The 23,111-nt window shown below is 42.4% G+C and overlaps 1 protein-coding gene across 7 annotated transcripts in view; it reads left to right on the plus strand.

Moving 5' to 3' along the window:
• Nucleotides 1-23,111, plus strand: part of TENM2 (teneurin transmembrane protein 2) — a 3,863,575-nt gene that overhangs the window by 3,402,487 nt on the left and 437,977 nt on the right. For all 7 annotated transcript variants that reach the window (XM_069654289.1, XM_069654288.1, XM_069654292.1 and 4 more), the window contains one exon: nucleotides 19,379-19,480. In XM_069654289.1, coding sequence (XP_069510390.1) covers nucleotides 19,379-19,480 — 102 coding nt within the window. The remainder of the gene's footprint in view (nucleotides 1-19,378; nucleotides 19,481-23,111) is intronic.

Genomic DNA, 23,111 nt, shown 5'->3' on the forward strand with positions numbered 1-23,111 from the left:
AATGACCAAGAAAATGGCCGCTGGGAAAGGAAAAACAGAGTCTGTTTTCCCTTTCCATGGCAGCCATCGGGAGCAGACGCTCTGTGAACAGAAGTTCTGAAAAGAAGGAGAAGGTTGGGAGGACGGAAGGGGGGGAGAGGGAAAGAAAACGTCTCTGTGTCCCCAGCGGGGACGTTGGAAGCCTCCAGCCATGTGGGAGTGCAGAGCGGGGATGTCCACACTTCGAGCTTCCGCATTGGCTGAGGGGCTGCCACGCCCCCCGCCATGGACAACAAGGCTGGAATCCCGGCCGAGAATCGAGGGATTCTCGGCCGGGTAATGACCCGGCGAGAGCCAATCAGAATGGGTGTTGAATTCTGCTTGACTCTCGCCGGGTACTAATGTTCAATATGAACATAGAATTGCATTATCACTGGATTCCGAGATATTTGCTGTTCTAGAGAAACTGAGAAGTGGTCATTTATTTAACTCATCAGATGATCAAATAATGTCAGAAAACCATTAGTTAAAGCTTGGCAATTTGTATAACCTTTTGTTGGGCAAGCTTTAGAGGGTGGTGGGGGTAGCAGGGATTATTTATGCTGAGATGGAGGAGGGAAATGTTGATAATAATTGCCTGAGTGTTGAGAGGACAGTGGGAATTGCATCAAACTGGAAATTGGTCATGTTGTGGGGCATTATGTACCTGAAATTGGTAGCAGACATAGCAACTGTCTTTATGATCTCTCCAGGCAATAGGAATCAGGCTAGCAGTGCAACTAGTATTTATTAATGTGGAGGTCTAGACGAAAAGCATCTCATAGATATGCCATGCAAACTATACGGAACTAGGGGAGGACTGGCACAATTTAGCCTGGGGCAACTTTACTTTTCTGGCCCATAATGCAATGTGCCAAGCCCACAGAGTAGTGGCCCCAACTTCTGGGACAAGTAAGCTCAATACCAACTTCTTCCCCTCCCACACATTCTTAAGCATATAGTAGTACTTTCCTTTTATGCAACATCATTGTCAGTTATGTCTGTGTTTTCATAGAAACCCGGACCCCTAGAAATTCTCCCACTTACCAAACATAGTAAATTGATGTCACCAGAATAATAGAATTGGTGAAATGGGAAAGCTGGGATTCGAGCCCAGATTTCATATGTTACAGTTTGTAATTTGACATCAAGCTGCGTCTTCTCCAATCCCATCCTTAGTTTTAGAACAATGTATACAGGTTGCAAAGCTTGAAAATCCATTGGTAGAGCACAACCATTGCTTAACCAAGAGGTCTGGGTTTGCTATCAGAGCCAAACATGAGATGGCATTGCAGAAATCCCATACCTGGCTTCCTGCCTCCCTTGTCCACAACACAAAATCCATGTCTGCACCCAGTGCACCTACCCCTGCAACATAAGTTCAATTGCTATCCTGCCTCATCACCAGTATGCTTAACATAATTGTTCAAATTATAATTATAGAGCAACACTATAGAGTATAGGCCAATATATGTGAGATTTTCTCTACATAGAGCTAAGTAAAATAAGTCACAGAGGTGAAAAGTTATTTGGTCAGGATCACATAATGAAGGAAGTGTGGAAGGTGGGGATTTGTGCCCTGTCTTTCCTGTTCCACAGTTCCCAATTGAGAAAGCAAGGGGTGCTCCATCTTCTCCTATTCCATCGTCAATATTAGAAACAAAAAAAAGTTGTTATTCAAGTGCTAAACTATTATGCTGTTCAATAAATTTGGATTTCAAAGCACCAATGTATCTACAAGGGGGAAGTGTATTTTGTATCCTGAGACAAAAACATCTGAGAAACAGACTTTTATAATTATAATGAAAACTTACTATAATTATAACCTTAGTCTGTACAATTGTGCTACTGTCAAAGTACCAAGGCACATGATAAAGCAACTTGCAAAAATATGAGAAATAGTAATTAAAACATATTTTCATAAAGGAAGTATGCATCACATAGTCAGGAAGAAAAAAGTGGGGTCAATCCAGACCCACAATCGGATGCATTGGCATGTAGGGCAAACATAGATCTCAGCAACAGTCAACTTGCCGACCCACCATTCCAGATGTGTACCTCCATCACATTTACCATATTTTCCTTACTCATCATCCTTCGGTGTCTTTCCCTTGCACCACATTCTCAATTCATGTGTTTTTTACAATTAACATTCAGACCTCCATTACCCTTTTGCTCCATCCTTTAACTTTTAACTCAATCCCCTTCCCTTACACGCACCTCCTTTCTGTTGCCACATTCCTCAGTCACCAATTCCTTACCTCTTGTGCCCTTTAATTGCCCATTACACCAAGGCAATTCCTTGACCCTCACCACCTTCCGTTGGCCTGACTTTCAGTTAGTCAGTGGACCACCTTGATTTTCCAGTCAGCCTCTGCCTTGCTGGTATGTGTGGCTATGGGGGTCTGCATTTGGACTATGCACAGCGAATGACGGCGATGGAACGTGGCTTCCAATTTGCACTTTCTTTGAAATTCGGCCGAATTTTTCATGTCACAGAAGTAGAGAGAACTGCAAGGGGAATGCACCTTGAACCTGGTAGTGTAGAGAGACAAGAACTACCTATAACATGTGTGTGCATGTGTATCTTTTAGTTTCTGTGACAGAGGTAATGTGTGTGATTGCATATTTGACAGTGTAAAGTATAAGTTGAAGGATGTATGTGTGTTCATCCAGCGGTGGTATTTTAGGTGGACCTTTTTCTTACAATAAACCTGTTTTACCTCCACTTTGAAGGTTGAGGTAACAAATCCAGACTGGCCCCAACATGTTTAAATGTTTGTTTTTACTGTACAGAACAGAAGCACAGATGCTTTCCTTCAATATAGTGAAACATTTGCTTTACAAAGGGCCATGTTGAGGGGGTCAAAGGGTGGACATCTCTGATTACCACCTCTTACCACTTTACCCATATAATGCACACAGCCACAATGTACTCTGTTGTGCACAAAGAAAAATCAACAGTAGTGGTTTGAGCCACTACTGTACATAATCCCTTCACATTGATGCTGAAAATGGCAGATTTTATTTTAAACTGTGTTGCATTGCTGGCATATGAGGTGGTATTTCTGAAATATCATCTCTGCGTGTGGTAAACTTTGAGTAGGGTGATTTTTCAAAAATACCACCGGCGTAGCTGGTAACTTTCTTGAGCGGTACTAAAAATCTTCCCAACTCTAAATGACACCCTTCGTTTTTAATAATTAATTCCTGAACATTACATCTTGCTATGTGAGTTTTTCAACTGTGTCCAAAGGTAAGTACCACAAACAGTCCCAACATCCATTTCTTTAACTACTATAAAAGTAACATCCATGGGTGCCATTCCGATGCTATTAAAAATATTTTTGTTATTAACATAATAGTGTTCAAGAACATAAGGGAAGGGTTCATACAGTATCAAACCAAGGACAAAATCATATACGATATGGCCCCTTACTTCTTTGGCAAGCATGAGTCATGATATGCTGTTGTGTATGGTAACAGACCAATGGTGTATGGGGAGCAGTTGTGGAACATTACCAACCAGTGTATAAAAAAATTGTTATTTCAATGCATACATTGCCACTGGGTGGCATGGCCATGCCCCTGCAGCCTAGACTCCTCTCCCTCTCGCTCACTATGGAGACCCATGTGTGGGGCCACCCAGGCACATCTACAACATCGATGAAATCAAGACGCATGGCTCACCCCATTTACAGAAAATATGAGCAGGCTTCACAGCACTCTGTTCCTTTGTTGCAGGTTAAATTGGTAAGGATTTGGGATTTTTCAAATGTATTTTTGCATTTGGACCTCTGGCCCATTGGGCAACATCCCAGCCAGACTGTGGGGCAATTGACCCTTTGCCACCCTGCTACCCTACCCCTGTTTGGAACTGTCCATAAATGGGTTAAAACCAATGTTACTTAGAGCCTAAATCTTCTACCAAATCTATCTGAGGCACCCATTTTCCTTTTAGGATCTGTGGTGAATCACAGGAACCCATCACTTCTCCCCAAGCGAAAAACCTATCCCCTGTGAGGTTAAAGGGGTGTGCTTTCTGCACAACACACTTCCTAGGGGTAGAGGCAAGCAGGACCTCACCAGGATCAATTACTCCCATTCTTAGGAGGATCTTCAGAAGAAACATACCAATAATGCACTTGCAAAAACATCTAATGAAGAAAGGTATGAAGAAAATATAAACATATATTATTGTCATCAAGAACCTATGATTATTTCTTTGAAGGAAAAACTATGTTGTACTGAGGTGAGGAAAATTGTTTTGTGAAGAAATACAGAGCGTAAAACAGAGAGAAAAGACTGTGACACTACCCCAGGGAAGTCCCACAACAAAGTAATAAAACAAAGAGGCAGAGAGTTGAAAGAGAGAGTGAGTGCCCACAGGTTATGAATGTGCCTGCAGGTGTATGCTGGAGAAGATGTAGATGCGCAGCCTCCTATAACAAAGAGGAAACTGACTTAAACTTATGGCACGCTGCATCAAGAAGGTGGAAAGAAAAGGGGGAGAGAACCTGCGAACTTGCTTGCAGACATATGCTGAAGGAAAGTTGGGCACCTGGCGTCCTATGCCAAAGATGAAACTAAGTGAAACTTTAGATGGGCTACATCGGGAATGGGTAGAGAGGAGCGAAGCAGATGTGGACACGAGGTGGCCTGTAGGAAAAGGGGCCCTGAATGTTTACATTTCAACAGTAGCTCATCATTTTAGCATACACATGATAGCATGGGTTTGAACTGCAATAGGGGCCATGGGGTGAAACTAATTTCTGGACTCAAGAGTGTGAGTCTCAGGCAGAATTAAATGGATGCCAATGCTCAGAGCACATGCATGCAATTGCACGTTACTTCAGGATGATATTTCTGTGGACTGGGCTGCACTGAGCATAATGCTAATATAAATTAACATACTAATCCAACCCCACTTACATGAAACTGAATCACTTAATAGCATTTAGTGCAAATTAGTCTATGATGAAATAGCCTGAAGGCAGGTTTGGAAAATGCATGATTCTTTTTAAATGGGAAATTAAATATGCAGGCTATATTTGCACAGGATGATAAAAAAAGGTGAAGATCTGTTCCACTCAAACAGGCCATTGTATGAAGCAGGAAGCAAGGAGAGATGTATCTTTTGCTCTCCAGCATTGAAATCACACGCCATTTTCAGCGGAATAATCTGCTCAGAGGGGGGTATTTCTCTTGAGTGACAGTGAGAGCTAATAAAAAGGATTTTGAATGAGGGAGTAAAACAGACATCTTCGGGCACAGGGATATGGAGCATTTCAGTGCTGGCAGGCCATCTGATGCTGGGTCGGTTTCTTATCTGAGTGACCCCAGGTGAGGCAGGTGGAAAGATTGATGAAGATTTCTGTGATAAACTGAATCAGAGACATTGCCAACATTCTAGGTGAATATGGGTTTAAGTGAGGAGCTGCGGTGTTGAATGGGGTTAGTTAGTCAAGGCTAAGTAGAACATTTCATGTTAGATGCTGTCTGTTTTTTAATGTGCATGTAATCCTGCAATTATGCTTTGAAAAGTTTGCTTTATCTTCTTCTTCAAAAGTGTATTTCTCTTGCCAAGTTCCACATTGCCAAGGACAGTTGGTAAGACTTGGCAGAGACAAAGTTTTGAAAGATAATGAAATGCATTTAAAGTGCTTAACTATAATGTGGACATAAATGTTTTTCAGTGTAGTTGCATATTTCTATGTATTCGATAAAAACACATTTCAAAGTAACCTGTAGTTTAATTACATTCATACAACATTTAGTCTCTTTTATTTGATATGCATAAAAAACAGAAGTGTAGTAACACAATATCTCAAAGTGAAGTCGCTGTCGTGAGCTGTTTACCTAGAGAGTCTGAATGAATGTGAAGTATTTCAACTGCCTGCTTTACAAGTGTTGAAACTCAGCGAAAAGGGCATATTGTGGTATTGCACATATGATACCACGTGGAAGCATGGATCATTCATCCAGAGTGTATCAAGTCCAGTATGGTGTTTGTTATTAATGACCCTGGTAGACACAATTATTAGGCAATATTCTGAAATAATCTCACCATTATAGAAATACCCCAAGGAGTTACCACAATATATTACCAAAAATGATAACAATAACCACCAATCACCACCATGATAAAAAAAATACCACAAAGTAATAGGTATAACCCCAAAATATATTCAACAGGCCTCATCCAGAGCAAGAGTTAAGTGGTCACATGACCTCAATCAAGCAGGGGTGAACCAGTAGGTTCGTGAATGACACAGATACCACTTACATTGATTCACCATGGAGCAAAACCAAGGAGATAGATAGTATATGAAACCACTGGAATTATGAGAGGCCAGTCTGATAAGTGGAAGTAAATGCCCCAAGCAGTTGAGAACCCCAGTGATCTTATCCCTAAATATAACATGTAAAGTGAAAAGCAGGAGACCTGAGCGGGGGACAGAAGATCATTACTGGAACACTCATACTCTTCCCACTCGAGATAAGTTATTGGCATTGAATGAAGAGAAAGAGAATCATTACTGGAAAGCTTATACTTGTCCCAGAAAGAGAATCATTAATATTGGAGATAAAGAATTGACACTGAATGAAGAACATTGAAATTGAATGAAGAGAAAGTATTGATATTAAATAAAATGAAAACGAATCATTACTTGAATGCTCATACTCGTCCCAGTCAAGATAAAGAATTAACATGGAATGATAATCCTTACAAGAAGGTGTAAAATCCAACAGGTCCGGAGAAAACCCTGCAATAGTAAACAATAGGAAACACTGTGAACAGTGAAAAACTGAGAAACAGAGAATAAGGGCAAGCCGAAAGTGAAAACTAAGACTATAAAATAAAGATTGAGAACCCAAGAAGCCAAGGAAAAAGTTATAAGGGCCTCATCACGAGTTTAGCGGTAACCCTTAAATCCGGCGGTAGCGCTGTTACCGCCGGATTTAAAGGTCTGCCAAATCAGGGCTTCGGCAGATTTCACACCAGCTCTGAGCTGGGGGGAAATCCGCCGAAAATGTGCACTCATACCACCGGCGAGAAATACGCCAGCAACATGAGCGTGACATTTCCCCATTGAGCCCAATGGGGAATGGGGCATTCCCGAATGGGCTCAATGAGGAATGGGGATTTCCAAATCCGCAAACCTGTGATTCGGCGCTAAGAGCACCGGTGGGTTTGGCAGTAGGGAAGATAGCGCCAGCGCTACCGCCCAACTCGTGATGAGGCCCCAAGTGTTGAATAAATTTAACCTAGGAAAGGAAAATAATTAATACAAATGAGGTAAGCCAAGTACATGATAAGAAGGAACAAAAAAGTCATCTAGTGAAAGAGAAGGTTGAAAACCTGTAGAATTCAGTATCAGAAATGGGTGACTTAAAAAAAGTAGTAACTTCAGTGACCTGAGCTTGGTTAAGAACCAGTTTACAGGAGAAGGAAGTAAATGTCCTGGTTTTGTTGTTATAATAGTGGTAGGGTTAGAATAAGTTAGTTTGGATGTTTGAACAGTGGGCTGATTCTGATTTGGACTCTCACTGACAACTGACGAGCACCTTAGTTAGTACTGTTAGGCAGGGAGAACCCTTAGTGTAGGGGATGATAGGCATTTATTCTGTTTAGTTAATACAAATCATCAGTGAGATGGAAAGTCTGAGTCTGTGTCCTTCTTCTGACCTGTCACAGGTACCTGAGCAAGGTTTGCATATTTAAAACTGCATTTTCAAGTTCCTAGTTTGAAGTGGCATCCATCTAAAGTTTGCTGTATTCGTTATATGCTGAGTGTAATGACATTGGGGGTCATTATGAGTTGGGCGGTAAGGGATACCAGGCACTGGTAAGGAGACCGGTGCTGGTAATTGCTTACCGCCCAATTACAAGGTCCCTTAGAGGGAACCATAAAGGATGTGTGGTCTGACCACACGTCCTTTATGGGTCCCGCTCAGGGACCAGGGCGCTAATAATGGGCCTGTTATTCGTGGGCCCGTTCTAAGCTCCTTCCCCATTCCCATTGAGCCCTATGAGGCTGAATGGGGACTTACTGGGTCCGCACAGGTCGGAATGTCCCGGTAAGTCCCCATTCAACAAGATCGGTGCCGGACCCAGTATTGGAGGCAGCCATGGCGCAAATAGCGCCATGGTTACCTCCAATGTCGGAATGAGGGCCACTGTACCTTGTTTATGTTTCAACGTCCACCTTGAAAAAGCATTAACTATATGTGAATACTGTGCTATTTGGTTCCTGTGTACAAACTAATGAATCGACTTACTTGGACGGTATTGAAGGCTTTTTTGCTGTATTATTACAAATCTTAGCCTCTGACTTCATCAGTTTTCAAACACAAGCATGGCTGTTTTTCATAAAGTCTTTATCTCACCTTTAATTACAAAAGAATCACATATTTACACCTGTTTTCAAGTTTGAGACACATCTTGCAAGTGTGTGTATTTTCTGGTAGGAGTGCAAATTGAACACCTGTCTTCAAAGTTATAAATATTAGTGGTCTTTCGCGAGGGAAATCTGGGTGTCTTTAAACATGTAATTAGTTATTACATTGTATATAGTGAACTATATTCATTTTAAGGTACATACGAAGAGGCATTGCAGAACATCTAACATACACAGCCGAAGCGTGCATAAACACGCATCCACATTGTTTCGAGGATGTTAGATGGGGGGGAGGGGTGGAGGGAAGGAGGGTCTAGCGCTTCTCTGCCAGCAGGATGTTATTGACACTTAGAAGATGGTGTAATTATACCTTCTCCACTGTGGAGCTCTTGTGTCATGTATACGCAATACTTTCTTTCTTTTGGGTACACTCCAGAGTTTGTACCGAGGAGTATTTATTTTCTACGCGCTCCTTTTCATCACAGAGACAGGTTGGCATTCCAAATGAAATCACTTTCAAAAGTTCCACTTAAAGCATGCTTGAAACGAGGTGGCACGATTCACTTTTAGCATCGCACTGGATGATTGGTTCATCATAATAACCATACACACCAAGTCTGGAGCATTTGAATAATGCCATCCCACACAGGACTAAACATGCAGGAAAACACCCTCGGTCCAGGGCAATGCACTTGCATGACGGGCATGTGAAAAAGACTGCCTTTGACTTATAACTTAAACTTACGGTGGAAAACGAGTACAGGATGGCATAGTAGCAAGCATCGAGGCTGCATGATTCTAGCAATCGGCGCCCGCATGGGCTATTTCTCACACCAACATTCATGGTCATGAAAAATGAAGTCACCTAAAATATGTTTATCCCTTCACATGTTTCCATTCAATTATCCTGTGAATGCATAGAGGCTGATTAACAAGATGGTGGCTCTGAATTACCCATCCCTTACACTTGATAAGGAAATGACTGAAATCATATGCAGAAACTTAAATCAGTGGAATTACAAATGGTATTAAAAAGAATCACATCACAAAATGACTGTGACGATTTAAGGCACTACTACATTGTCCACATCATCGAAGCACACATCATCAGCTTCCTTATTTAATACATGTATGTGTTTGTCCTCCTTAACCCAAAGGAGGATTCATCTGCTCATAACACATGATTGGTCTACCTTGGGCATGTCAATGACTGGAAGGTTCATAGCCAAATGACTGATTCCAATATCTAAAGGATGGTTATGGACAAATTGGAGTCATTACCAGCCACTTTTTCTGCAGACAAAAGCAGGCAGTGGCACAGTGAGTGAACTCTCTCCAGGAACACTCTTCAGGGGGCAGGGTGTTCAGAGGCCCTCCAGAGCCTTTCACCACAGTGACCGGGTATGGGAATGTCAGCCGAGGCATTGCTTAAGGGAGGCATAGCCTTAGGGTTTGTCCTTGTGAACATTGGATTTTCTTCAGAAGTGGTATCTCAAAAATGAGCAAGATGTGAATCCAATTCTATTTTCTGGTAATCTCTTTTTTTTTTCTGGCTTGGTTAGTTTAATGCCGATTAATGCCATTATACGTTCCAGTCGCCCACTTTAATGAATTCCTTTATTTGGTAATATCCATGTTCACGTTTATCATATGTTCAGGTTTATGATAATTATTTCCAACTGTATGAAAAGTAAATGACTGATACCTTATCCCCTGTGGTGGGCGTAGACACCATGGGGATCGCCTGAAATTAACATTGAGCAGCTCCTGTATGTGGATTAATCAAATCCTAACAAGCAGACCTTTGAAACCAGTGTGCAGATGAGGTTGGTGTCGCATTACCTTACCATTCAGAATAAACAATCATGGGGCCTCATTGCGAGTGTGGCGTTAAGGGGTTAACGGCGCCGGTAAGGATGCTGGTGCCGTTAACCCCTTACTGCTGCATTACGAGGTCCCTTAGCGGGTCCTTAGCGGGAGCCGCTAAGGGACCAGGAAGCTAATAACGGGCCCAATGGGGGCTCGAATGGGAATGGGAATGAGTATTTTGAATGGGGACTTACCGGGTCTACCAAAGTTGGAACGACCCGGTAAGTCCCCATTCAAGGAACCCGGACACGAGTTTGGAGGCAGCCATGGCACTAATAGCACCATGGCTACCTCCAAACTCGTAATGACCCCCACAGTCTATTTTCTGTCATCATGAGTTGTGCGTCGGGCCTCATTTTGGCACTCAAGAAACTCAGATTTGATCCAAAAACATTTTCTTAGAATGCGTTCATCACCGTGATTATTGCCTTCACATGATCGGACCACATAGGAGTTATCCTCTGGTTTAGGGTTTGCGACAGCTTCAGTTGCATTGCTCAAAGAAATAAGCGAGTAGAAACAGACATACATCTTTCAGGTTTCTGCAAATAGTGGTGGAAAAAACTCAACAAACATCACCAGAAATATTGAGGGAAGAAAAGCAGGGAACAGGAGTGAATTCCGTTTTGGGTCAATTATCAGACTTTTTTTTTTCTTTTTAAGCAGTTGACATTTTAATGTTTTACATTGAGGACACACTTGAGCCGAGTTCATAGCACCGATGTATTCATGGCTGCAGGACACTACAAATGGCCTGATATTACATTGTGTCCTGCAGCGTATGGTCCAATGTGATAATTCAGAGATTCAATGTACTGCAACGTGATGTTTATGACATTGTAAATTCTAATTGCAAATTAATAATATTTACATAGGTAGGGTGACTCATGTTTACGTAGGTAGGATTAATAATCTTTAAGCAATTTATATATGACTTCTGATGTTTGGGTACTATTTTTACCTTATGTTGTGTGTTTTTTATGTGTTTATATGTCTTTTCACAATAAACAAAATGATGTGATTTAATGACATCTTCCTATTGTCACTGCCACTTTCTCCACGCTCTTCTGTAAGAATCCACATGATGATATATTGGTATACCATCGGGAATTGACTGATATCAGGGGAGTCCACTAGATGGACCTTGGCAACCGTCAAACTAATAGACTTAGCATTGAAAAAAATCAATCAACTAGTGACAGAGGGTGTGGAAAATCCAAGTGGACTCTAGAACTTGGTAGTCTCCTGAACCCCCTCGCTATGAGCGAGTCTCCGCCAGAACCACACACAAAGGTGTTGGAAATCGTCTCAGCTGGACGGAGGAGATGTTTTAATGAATTTTCTCTACTTATACGACAAAGAATCTTGTAAAAATCATATCTGATTAAATTCAAGTAATAATAATCATAATATATTGGTATACATTAAATTAAATTACATGCAGTTCCCGTGAGACACCACCTCTGTGTTTTAGTTTACATTATTAAATTGGCCATTCAGGTTTGGAAGTATTTATTTGCCAGCTGGATTTAACTGGGCTGGACCCAGCATGGTGGACAAGTGCACTTCCCTTTTAACTATTGAGTCTGATTCCCCATCCAAGCGTGTGTTTGTGCTTCCTCATAACTGTGGCATTCCCCTGCTTCCATTTCATGAGTGTAGTATTCTGGTATTGTGGTTCTGCAAGCACCCTGTGATGAATTACCTCCTTCCCACTTAGTGTGTTTGCCATGTGTACCAACTACTGCTATTACTTCACCTTAGGTTCGTTTGTGCCTGTGTGTTTCTCATGCCTTAGTGTATTTTGAGGGTGATTTGAAACACAACAAATGTTGCAAGGGCACATATGGGCCTCTTCTAGAGATGGTATGTCTTTATGGCACTCCACAACTATCCCTTACTGCACCAATGTATGTGTCCCTCCTGGTGTTTCCATGTGGCGAGCCCCTGCGCATGGACCGCTGCAATGGGGGGGGGGATAGACAAAGGATCCTTCCACTGTGTCAACCAGGCCTAGCTTCATGCAGCTGATGGGGCGGTACCCAGCCCCCCTGATAAACTCACCATCCAATGGTTGGTTCAAACAGGGGACCTTACCCCTTGCACAAGAACTATACTCAAAAAAACAAACAGCAATCTTCATATTCTGTAGCGTTCGACTACACCAAATTCAGCCTTAAAACCATTAATTTCAGTGTCTTCAATCCAAAATGAAAATAGGTCTAGACTCTCAGGGCACTAGCCATCAATACACCGCTAAACTAGATGAAATATTTAAGCTGGCATTGGAATCACAGTGCCCCAGTGGACACCCACCCAGAAATCTTTCGTTGTATCCATGCTACACCATTTGTGTGGCGTGGCATGTCATGTAGGGCAGACATAATGATGTTTCCCTATGTCTAACGTGCAAAGAGATACACATTCTTTAGTTTCTATTATCTAGACAACAAAGTGATCTGACACCTAACAATGTAATATCAACACTATTTATATTGTAAAAGAAGGTTTGGAGCATTAAGTAGTGGTTTGGTCCAATTGGCATTGTTAGAGCTATTTATTTAATAAGAGGTTCGCTATGGCACCGCATATTGCGTACGGCACCCACTTCACAACATTGCTTTTATAGAAGGTTCCATAAACAGTAAGGGTCTCATTACAATTTTGGCAGTAGCCATGACGCTTTTGGTGGCATGGCTGCCGCCAAAATCGGGTCCGGGTTCCCAGAATGGGGAATTACTGGGCCATTCCGAGTTCGGAGGGCCCGGTAATTCCTCCCTCCAGGAACCCGGACCTTCCCCATTCCCATTTCAGCCCCCATAGGTCTGAATGGGAATGGGGAGGGAGCAAACAATGGGCCGATTACAAGCGGCCCGTTGTTTGCTCCCTCTTTCCCTCGCGGGACCCGGTAAGCACGCCTGGTTTGATCAGGCGTTACTTACCGAGTCCCATGAGGGGAGCTTGTAATGAGGCGGACGGGTTTAACAGGTCCGCCTCCTTTAGCGGGTCCCGTTAACCCATTCCACCTCACTTGTAATGAGGCCCTAAGTGTTAGAAATGAGCAGGAGGAACATTGGTACTAACATTGGCACCAGGAAGTTAGAGTTGGTGTTGGCGTGTTGTTCACCTTATGGAATAGAAGAGATTGGCTTACGATGATGAAGGAGAGAAAAATATAAGACAATGGGGCAGTAGGGAAAGGTTGCAGGCTTTCATTGTGCATTGTCAATGGGCACATTACATTCTGACTTCATTTCTTCCTGGAGTCTATGGTGGTCAATCATTGTAAATATACAACAATGGGGCAGTAGGGAAAGGTGGCAGGTTATCATTGTGCGGTGGTCAATCACTGTATCACTGTATCACACTGAGAGACACTAGTTCAGGAGGGGGCTGGTGCTCTGATTTATGAACTATACACAAAGGCGCATAATCTATGCTCTGGTTCTTTACAATATGGAAACCCACGTGGAGCCCTGAAGATAAGCAGCATAGCCACTTGTACACCTTAAACTTGTCTGCCACCTGCTTCCACACACACAGATCCACTGATGTATTCAGAGCAATTGTGCCAGCACAGGCATGCACCAGAAGGAGATCTGAAACATATATTCCAGATCTGTATGGGCATTTTAAGGTTTGTATAGTGCCTACTGGCACTGTTATGGCTTTGCAGCACTGTCGGGTGGAAGGCCACTTGGAAGACGATAGTCTATTCTAAAGGGCATTACATTGCATGCAAATCACATTTACAATTAGATGACTATTCAATTGCTATCAGCGATCACTAGTTGTCCTCTTGTCTGTACTATTGGGTTATTTTAGAATTAAAAACATGTTAGTTTGCATGGTGCATGGTTTACTAGTTGCAGAGGAGCATAGATCGCAAAATCAAAACATATTCGGTTTAAGTTCAAATATACTTCATTCTCCAATAAACTATTCCTGTTTGGAGTGTAAATGACTCTGCACTCACTAAAATATCCTTTGACTCCCAACTATTAAAAATGCAGAGTGAAATGCTTTCCCTTCATACTGCATCTGCAGCCCTGCACACGTGCCGTCGATGGAACCAGTCTGTGCTGGTGACTGGCAGCATTTCACAGTGGTTGCACATTCATCAAGGTTGCGACCCCCCCCCACACCCGTACCTTTTCAAGGAGCCACGCTGGAAGTAATCAGCCACTCGTGTCTGCGCTGCGGTTCACGAGGCTGAAGAGGTAATGCTTGCAATAACCAGGCTGGCAACTTGACAGGGAAACTGCAGTAATTGGCTGGAAGACCAGAGAGAATACGTGCACTTCAGTCAGTTCAAAGGTCCCTTTCACATGGCCATTATTCCAACCCCATCCATCAAGAGCCAGTGAGAGCAGGGTACCTCCATGCACGGTGAAAGGAAAGGGACAGGCCAACTGCCTGACATAGTACAGACGTGCAGAGGCCCCTAGAGACGACGAACAATCCGTATACTCCAATGTCCTTCTTAAGTTCTCTTTTTGCTTTTAAATGTAACGGGCCTGATTCATGGAATATTTGCCCGGTTCAAAGTGAATTTTCAGTGCTGAAAAGTGACTTTGCACTGCAGACACAAAGAATGATTCGTGAAACCATGCAAAGTTTCTTTTTGCCTTGCAAAGTCCGGGCAAGGTTAGTGCATAGTCATTATAGGGCACTCCCTGTTTAAGTCAATTACTCAGCTGTAGTGGAAACATACAAAGGAGTGTATATAGAGGGGAACCAGTACAAGAAAAAATGCAGGGGACACTTAGTGGCTATCACATTCTTTCCAGGGTTGCAAAGAACTGTCTATGGTCTAATATTTGCCTGACCATCAAAAGGTAATAGACTAGTAGAGTCTGTCTCTGAAGTTCGCTGCCTGCAGAAGACACACATTCATCTCCATATGGGTAATTGTGCATCGGTGAAGGCAACGACCCTTCAGTTCCTATCCTGTTAAGGGTGGGGACATCTGAACAATGCTCTAATGGGACATGTGCAGATCGAGCATCCAATGTTAGAGGAGCATAAATAGCAATCAGATTTTATGTCATGCATTTACCGTGCAGAAAGTACCCAACTCCGGATAACATTGGCAATGGATAAATATGAGAGAGACCATCAAAAAGCCTCAAAGGGTTTATAAGAGGACATATTTATGTTGGGAAATTACATTTTAGTTGGAAATACTGTGAATAACATGTCATCTAAAGACAACAATGTTTATGGATTTTTATGTACCTGTAATCATGTTTGTGGGAGCTTCTGAGGAGATGCCATGTTACATTTTCATATGGCAATGCTGTTAATAGTGCACCCCCTTATCATCTTGAAAGTTTGCAAAACAGGAAGATGAGATTCAGGGTGTATCAGTGGCAGAGAGCACAACTAAGTGGTAGCCACATCTGTATGCTGTCCCATTCACTACCAAACCCGCTCTCCCTAAGTATTTAAGGAAGAATGAGTGACCATTCAATTTGCTCATTGTGGCCATTCCTGTGTGATCCCATTCACAGAATCCACTGTTGTTCAAATTTCCATAATCTATTGTCTGCAGATTTTCCATGTTCATCCTGTTTCAAAGTATATAAAACAATCCATTGTAAAACCTGTTCTAAGTGGAACATTTGAAGACAATGGGCCTCATTACGACTTTGGAGGTAGCCATGCCCTGGCTGCCCCCAAAATCGTGTCCGGTTTCCCTGAATGGGGAAATACCGGGCCATTCCGAGTATGGAGGGCCCGGTATTTCCTCCTTCAGGGAACCCGGGTCCGGTCCTTCCCCATTCCCATTCAAGCCCTCATAGGGCTCAATGGGAATGGGGAGGGAGCTAACAACGGGCCCATTACGAACGGGCCCATTGTTAGCTCCCTGGTCCCCTCGCGGGACCCGCTATGGACGTCTGGAAAAACCAGACCTTGTAATAGTGCAGAGTGGGTTTAACGGCGCTGGCACCATTGCCGGCGCCGTTAAACCCATTCCGCACAAGTTATAATGAGGCCCAAAAACGTATCTTTTTTTTTTTATATGTTACACTAATTTCTGATCTGTATTCATGAATCAGTGTAGTAACACTCGCTGTGATCTTCACAATATAAGGTATTTTACTACAAATGTGATGAATACAGTCTTTGCCGTGCCGTTCGTGTGATGTCTACTCAATGGACATGTAGCAACACCTCGCTAAGAAAAGCAGCCCATTGTAGGTTATAAACAACATACCCCTTGCTTATCCCAACTTGTAAGCAACAGGTTGATGTTGTCTTTCTTTCCTTTATCCTTGATAGTTTCTATTTTGCCTAGAGCAAATTTTAAGTATTTGTTTTTGTTTGAGAAGAGATTTCAAAAGTGATAGAATTTTCTGTTGTATCAATTTCTTTAAGGCTGCACTATTGTGAGAAAATGGTGTTACACATTCCAAGCATTGTCCAGCCACTGGGTTTGGAGTAGGATTAGTAAGGAATTTGTGATGGGAATACCACGCCCATTTTACACATTCCAAAATCAGGCAGTGGGGACAACTCCTTCAAGGAATCTACCAAGTTTCTGCTGCCTTAAAACAGATCATCTTTTCTGTGACAATCCCACTGTATCCTCGAGAACTGTACTTATGCCTTATGGCAGTTTGTTCCTCTTGAATTTGGGTGGTGACTATTGTAGTACATTGGTGTGTTTCTAGCAGTTGTTGTTCTATATAGTCTAGTGTCCTAGATTGATTTCCTCTGTGCAGAGCGTGAGGTACAGAAATACAAATTCTGTGTTACTGGCATGTAACACGATTTTGCGCTTGATGTTCCTTTCACTCCTCCACTTTAGAAAGTCTCTAAAAGAATGATTGTCATCAGTCCATATGGGTAGAATTCTGATAGGCAGTATTGATGAATAAGTGATCATTTTTAAAAGTGGCCATGTCTAAATTAGCCATTTTGTGATGACAGCCACCCCATTGCCTTCATCGTCCACTTCAATTGTTGGTAAAAAGTACCTATATAAAGAATGTAATTATTAGACAAATTGAGGCCAATTAATTCCAATAGGATTTACATAGTCAACTTTTGTTTTGTTCTGGGTTTGTGTTCAAGTAAGTCTCAGCAACTATTAGATTCTCATTTTGTAGCCCTGCTACATATAAGCTGACTTACTTGTTAACATTGGAATTGACCATCACTCCCGTAACATTCTTAATTTGTCTTTTGTATCTTTTAGGAACCCTAGGATATTATTCTACAAAGGTTTCTGTAACAAATATTTAAATGCACGCAGTAGTTCCAAAATAGAGAGTCAGCCAGAACGATGTGCCTCCCCGGTGGTCGTGTGACATGCTTATGTAATTATGGCAGAATATACATGTAGGAAGTCCTAGGATTCTCACAGCTCAAAAATGCTATTCCTGTGGGCTGGCATAGCCATTCACCATTCCTCTAGACATCTTCTCTCCAATCAGCTCTCAGATTTTGACGTTTGGATCTGCACGCAATTATTCATGAAGGATGTATTCAATAGTTGAAATATAAGTTCTCCTTACGGTTCTTTTGTACAGTTCCTCTCCCGTGGTTAACATGTTTGCAAATGACGCCCTGGTTCCCTTGAAGGTCCCTTAGAGCCTGCCTTTCCTCAGTGTGAAGGTTGACAGAGTATCGTTAAGTGAAACCCATATCATCAAGGACTTGCAAAATACACATTATGAAGACCACACCATCTGGTGAGTGGAGCAAAAGGATCATTGTCGTCCCCCTCTCATCCCTAAAATAATGGTTCATGACATATTTTTCAGAGAAAGCTTCTTCTAGAATGGCATCTAGTGGTTGTACATTTGGTCTGGAAACAAGCAATACACCCCTTGATAATGCTGCCATTTCTGAACAAATGACTTTATAAGAAGAAAGGTTAAATATAAGGATTACTTGTGATAAGCCTTCCATGTACAAAACTGACAAAAGAGAGATGGGATTAACATTGACGCAGGAACACAGAAGCCTAAATGAGAAACAAGGCCTCACTGAGCAAGGCACTGCATAAACTCCAAATAGACAGTGTTAAAATATGAGACCAGCTAATGATTAAGTAAGTACATTAGTAAGCACCTTTATATGGAAACACAAGCCCCCCAGGAAATTGGTGTCGACATTAACAGCACAGAAAAGCCAAGGCAGACTAGCTCTCCCCATCTTTGTAAATATTACGAGGCAGCACAATTGAGGGTAATAAGGGAATGGGTGGCACACTCCCCCCAACACATCTGGGCCAACCAAGACAGGGAGGTAGCGGGCACCCCTCTCTAGAAACTACTATGGCTAAGAAAACGCTACAGACATCCTAATGCAGAGATAAGTGAAGTCGTGGGAGTTGGGATGGGGGCCTGGGACACTGCGGTCAAATGAAGGGCTCTAGCCACATTCATATCACCGTTCACCCCGATGTTCAGGAATCCAGACTTTCAGCCGGGGATGGAACAGAACACGTCTGCTAACTGGGTGCAGGCAGTTTGCTGCAAGATCAGAGATATGCACAGGGGTCAAACAACAATGACATACCAGGAATGCAAGCGGGCTGTAGGGATAACTGACCGAGATGAATTTAAATATACCCAACTAAAGCACTGAATCACCTCCCCCCCTTAGAGAAGCAGCCACATGACAGCTGCCACTGTTCAAAACCTACATGACAACAGACACAGGCTTTAAAAAGATAGTCTTAATCTCTACAAATTCCTGAATGATCAAGGGGAAGAAATACAGTGGAATTATATGAGATGCTGGGAAAGAACACCGGCCGAACCCATCACTAGGAAACAATGGGAATACGTATGGAGCATAATCCTCAAGCTATGCAGTCAGCCTGTAAAATAGAAGAAACCTTTTGCTCATCTTTGAAATCTCACCTTTTACATTGTATTGATTGTCTGCTACCAGCATTGATGCATTTATGTTTTGATGTTTAGTTACCACTATTTTGTACTGCACTCTGTTTTTAACTGTACAGCGCTTTGGACAAAAGCGCTATATAAAACACAATAAAATACAAATAAAATAAAAAATACAAAACCACGATAGATGAGTAATGTAATACCCTACCTTCTCCTCTATTTCAGATTCGGTTCAAGATTGTCCTCGCAATTGCCACGGGAATGGAGAATGTGTTTCCGGTGTCTGTCATTGCTTCCCAGGATTCCATGGTGCAGATTGTGCTAAAGGTATGGTGCTTCTCATGTTAATTGTAATTTGTGTCCTACATATTGGGATCTGGACAGCATCTTCTATACCCTGGGTTAGGGAGCACACACCATTTTCTCTTATTAGGTATTTATCATGGGTTAGGTGCCAAGTAAATAGCCAAGCACACTGCCCTGGGCACAGTTCCCATTGTGAAAGACCACAGCATATACATATAGCACATGTAGGCTTTTGGAGGTGTGCACTAGCACCTTTGGGTGTATCTCATGCCCAGAATGGAATTACCATAATAAATGATTTCAGACCCAAATAACGGACAGACACAAAGAATATGGCAAAGTACTATTTTATTTTCAACTCAAATAAAGCAGGGAAATCTGGTGGTCATGCGAAATGCAGCTCACTCACTCTATGTTTTAGATTACACAAAGAGTTTATATTACATTGTACGTCAGCTATGACATCATATGTGGCAAACAACAAAACCTATCGAGGGGAGGGATTGGTTAGGAGAAAATACATACTTATAGTATGTGTACGTGTTAATAACATCATTGGCTGACCCTTATCTAGTAGGCAAGCCTCAAACTACCCCTGAAATATGTGTAATATGTATAATAATGATTACATCAAAATACTAACAGTGGATTGGCTTTTGCAAAATTTTACAGCATGCTGCTTCATAACCATTCATGATTGGTTGACATACCTTCCCAACCTTGGACATGTGGCTTGCTAGCATCACGTGAGCAAAACGAAATCCAGGTGCAGAGAACAACATCAGACCACTGCCCACTTTGGTCAATCAGTCTACCATCTCTCATCAGTTAGGCCACAAGCCATGGCTTCTCCTTTATAGTTGACCTTGCTGGCTGTTCTCTTCTCTGGGACTTTTAAGGGAGTCAGGGTACACCACTTTCTTCGTCTGAGACTTAATAAATAGACCTTGTCTTCTGTTCTTCCACCACATGTGAGGAGACCACAAATATGTCCAGTCCATCCTTTAATTTACTGCTGTTTGATTTAACTGTGCTGGGTGCTGTTACTCCTCTTGACCTCTGGAGACTTGGTCGTTACATCTAACATATGCTTTTTGCATCCTTAATTGTCCAATACTTGACACTTGCAGATGTTTTCGCTTCTGCTTAATCTAAGAGAAATGGGCCCTATGTTCATAACTTATCCTGGTTAACTCTCTTTGTACTTTCCAATTATGCCTTGCTGTGTCATCCTTAGTCTTAGTAAAAAACTATATTCTTTGTGTTTACGGCCAGGATACCGGCCAACTTCTGATGACCCCCATGCCTGCAATGCAAAACATCAAAACCACAGAAAGTCAAATGTCATTGCACCTAAAACAAACATCACTCTGTCATTGCCCTTTACTGCTCATACAACATACATAACATTAAAAATAACATCACAAATTAAATAATCCAATGCATCACTGATGACATCTCATATGGCATCATTGGTGTGTACTTACTCTGGAAGAAACAGTCGCTAAAATTAAAGAGCGGCTATGGTAGCGTGCTCTGGGAGTTTGTAACAGGGACCATTGTTTATATCCGTGTGCTGCTCACATGGACCACAGGATACAGACGTGTCATATGCAACAGTTGTAAATAAGGTACTACATCCACAGGTAATCCCTCTGTGCACTGTAGTAGAAACATGGCATGTGGCATGAACACAATGCACTGTCTAAGCACCATGGCTCGTGAGTGGCAATAGGACACTGGCTGCGTATAGTGGAGATGAAGTGCTCTTGCAAACATGTTCAAAAGCAAACATGCTTCCACTTTGATGAGTATTTGTTATTGTGCCTCTGAACTTGCTTTTGTTGTAATTGATACATACAGTACTGAATACAGAGCTACTTCCCCGTTTATGGATTGTGGCTGAGATCTGTGAACAAATATACTCTAAAGGCTCAAGGGACACAAAGTCAACAAAGGGCGTATACAACTTTATGGTTATTGGTTTGATTGCACTTCTTGGAAAGAATATTACTTCATGAGTAGCAGGACAGCTCCATCAAAACTGCTACTGCCTCATCTTGAATTAGCCAGCATTTATCACAGTGTACATCATTCGGGATGCACACATGTTCACCCGCTTTGCTCTTTACATGGAACAGTCACAGTATTAGCCACTTCTGAGTCCCTCCCATCCTCATGCACCAAACGGGAATAGGATATGCTTTCGTGCAAAGTCATTATGCGGATTAGTTAAACCCATGAAGTGCACTTAAAAGATATCATTTCCATAGCAATACTCGTGAAGGGGATAACTCGTTGGTTTCAGTACTGTATGTTCATTGCCTTTTTGACTGTGGTTGAAAATCCAATGGAAGAAGAATGGGCCGCGAGTGACTGAAATTCTACTTTTCAACCACGAAAGCACAAGAAACGATGGCCACTGAACGCATGAGCTTAATAGCCCCCGCTTTTGCAAATGTTCTTACATTGGTTGCACACACACTCGTGCAAAGGTCTTGACGGAGAACACAGGCGTTATTCTGTCAGCACTGCTCTCAGTGATGCCATGCACAGCTGAGGCATTAGCTCCTGTTTGACTAGCCACTCTTCCAGCACTTGGGTATCAGGTTTTATCACGTCACGTTTGAAATGCTAAACAGCAGCAAGAGCCACAGTACATCTTGAAAGATAAAGACACTTGGATGTTATGGCAGAAAGGGCAAGGCTGGAATGGTGTCTGCATTCACAACTAAAGACACTGACTGCCTCCAGGATGTTGACTCACACTAAATATGTTGTGACTAGAGAAGACGTTTATTTGACTGCATATTCATTTTGTATGCACCCAATCTCTTTGTCAGAACCATGTGCAGCCTGTTGCTCTGTAGCATTGACTGTGTGACAGCTGCCTAGGAGAGAGGTAGGTCAGCTGGTGGCACACAGACGATGAGAACAGGCCCATTTCTTCAATGTCAGTGATTCTAACTTCTCCTTTGGAGTCTGCTTTAATATAATAGTTCAAAACCAAAAGGTAATGGCTGGAAGGTTTTGAATCCATCAAAACCACTGGCAGAGCAAGGGTAAACCCAACAGGCCTTCATTTTTCCACCTGCTAAGCCATTACAGAATGTGAAAGACCTGTAAGACAGAGATCGAACCCCCGCTCCATCTTTCCCACTTTCACTCTGTCCCGCCTCCCTTGGCCCTGCACCCCCTCCTGCCAGTAAGGCAAAAATTCTGAGGGCCATCTTTGACTCCACTCTCTCCTTCTCTTCTTACATCTCGGACATCGCCAAAAAGTCCCACTTCTACCTTTTCTCATTTTCCCCCAAAGGCTCACCATCTCCAGAGCTCTGGTTCTCTCTAGTCTGGAGTGCTGCAACAGCATCTTTCTCAATCTTCCTACTTCTACTCTCCGTCCACTGCAACTCATCCAGAACAGAACCACATGACTTATCTTTGGCCTCAAGCCAAGGGACCACATCTCTCTGGTGCTGAAATCCCTCCACTGGCTCCCATGGCTGCAAGGATCAAGTTCAAAACCCTCTCCATAGTCCACAAGGCTTTTTGGGGCCAGGGCCCACACTATCTACAATGCTTTCTTGCTTAATACTCTCCCTCTATATTCTCAGCTTGTCCTCCTCCAACTCTTTGAGGGTGAGACATTTTC

Source organism: Ambystoma mexicanum, chromosome 3q (genome assembly GCF_040938575.1).
Source record: "Ambystoma mexicanum isolate Mex_15411 chromosome 3q, UKY_AmexF1_1, whole genome shotgun sequence".
NCBI classification, from domain to species: Eukaryota; Metazoa; Chordata; class Amphibia; order Caudata; family Ambystomatidae; genus Ambystoma; species Ambystoma mexicanum.